The sequence below is a fragment of the Trypanosoma brucei genome, chromosome 7 (genome assembly GCF_000210295.1).
Source record: "Trypanosoma brucei gambiense DAL972 chromosome 7, complete sequence".
Taxonomy (NCBI): Eukaryota; Euglenozoa; class Kinetoplastea; order Trypanosomatida; family Trypanosomatidae; genus Trypanosoma; species Trypanosoma brucei.
Window position 1 is genome coordinate 440747 of NC_026740.1, and position 734 is coordinate 441480.

A 734-nucleotide genomic window follows, 5' to 3' on the forward strand; every position below is an offset into this window, starting at 1 on the left:
ATCACTTCACTATAGCATTTGTAGATTAGTGATTGTTACTGAAATAAATGAAAAAAAACAAATGAAGTAAATATGGCAAGCACTGCATCCCATATTCTGTATTCATCACTGTGTGCTGACGCGTTTGAGTAGCTTTGCCCATTGACAGAAAAAAAAATAATAAATAAATGAAATCTCTTCTTGCATCTTGTACAAGTGTATTTCAACAAAACAAAGACGTAAAAGAAATTTTATGCTTAATATATTTACTCATTTATTTGAAGGAAAGGTACAATAGCCAAAAAACTATAAAGGTGCATGTGAGTTATACTTCATTGTCAGATAAAGTTAACTTCACAACCCTCCTGAAACACAAAAGGAAAATTAAAAGAATTACAATGAAGAAACAGAAGAAATACAATATGTTTTTTCCAACCTCTAACATGTTATATGTAAAAGTGACGAAATGGTCTTCACAATAGGATGCTACTCATGACCTCGTTTCCGTGTGAATGCTGGTGCATCTCGATATTTTCTCTCTTCATGATACGCTATTATAAGCTCTTTCTGTATCTTGTTATCAAATGTTATTTGATACTGGTCAATACCATCCCAAAATACTTGTGTTTCCTCAGTTTGTTGCTCAGCATCAGCGGTGTTGTTGTTCACACATCGTTGCCGCGTCTTAATCACACCACCATAAATAGCATTAACATATATCATCTCCCATGCCATGTTACAAGAAAAGGTATCCC

The 734-nt window shown here is 33.7% G+C and overlaps 1 protein-coding gene across 1 annotated transcript; it reads right to left on the reverse strand.

The window, feature by feature from the left end:
* Positions 1–465: 465 nt before the first annotated feature.
* On the reverse strand, positions 466–732 carry TbgDal_VII1955 (retrotransposon hot spot (RHS) protein, putative,(fragment); the record flags this gene model as incomplete). Its single annotated transcript, XM_011776208.1, has 1 exon — positions 466–732. A coding segment is annotated over one exon (267 nt), but the record flags the coding sequence as incomplete, so codon positions are not given.
* Between the last annotated feature and the right edge of the window lie 2 nt (positions 733–734).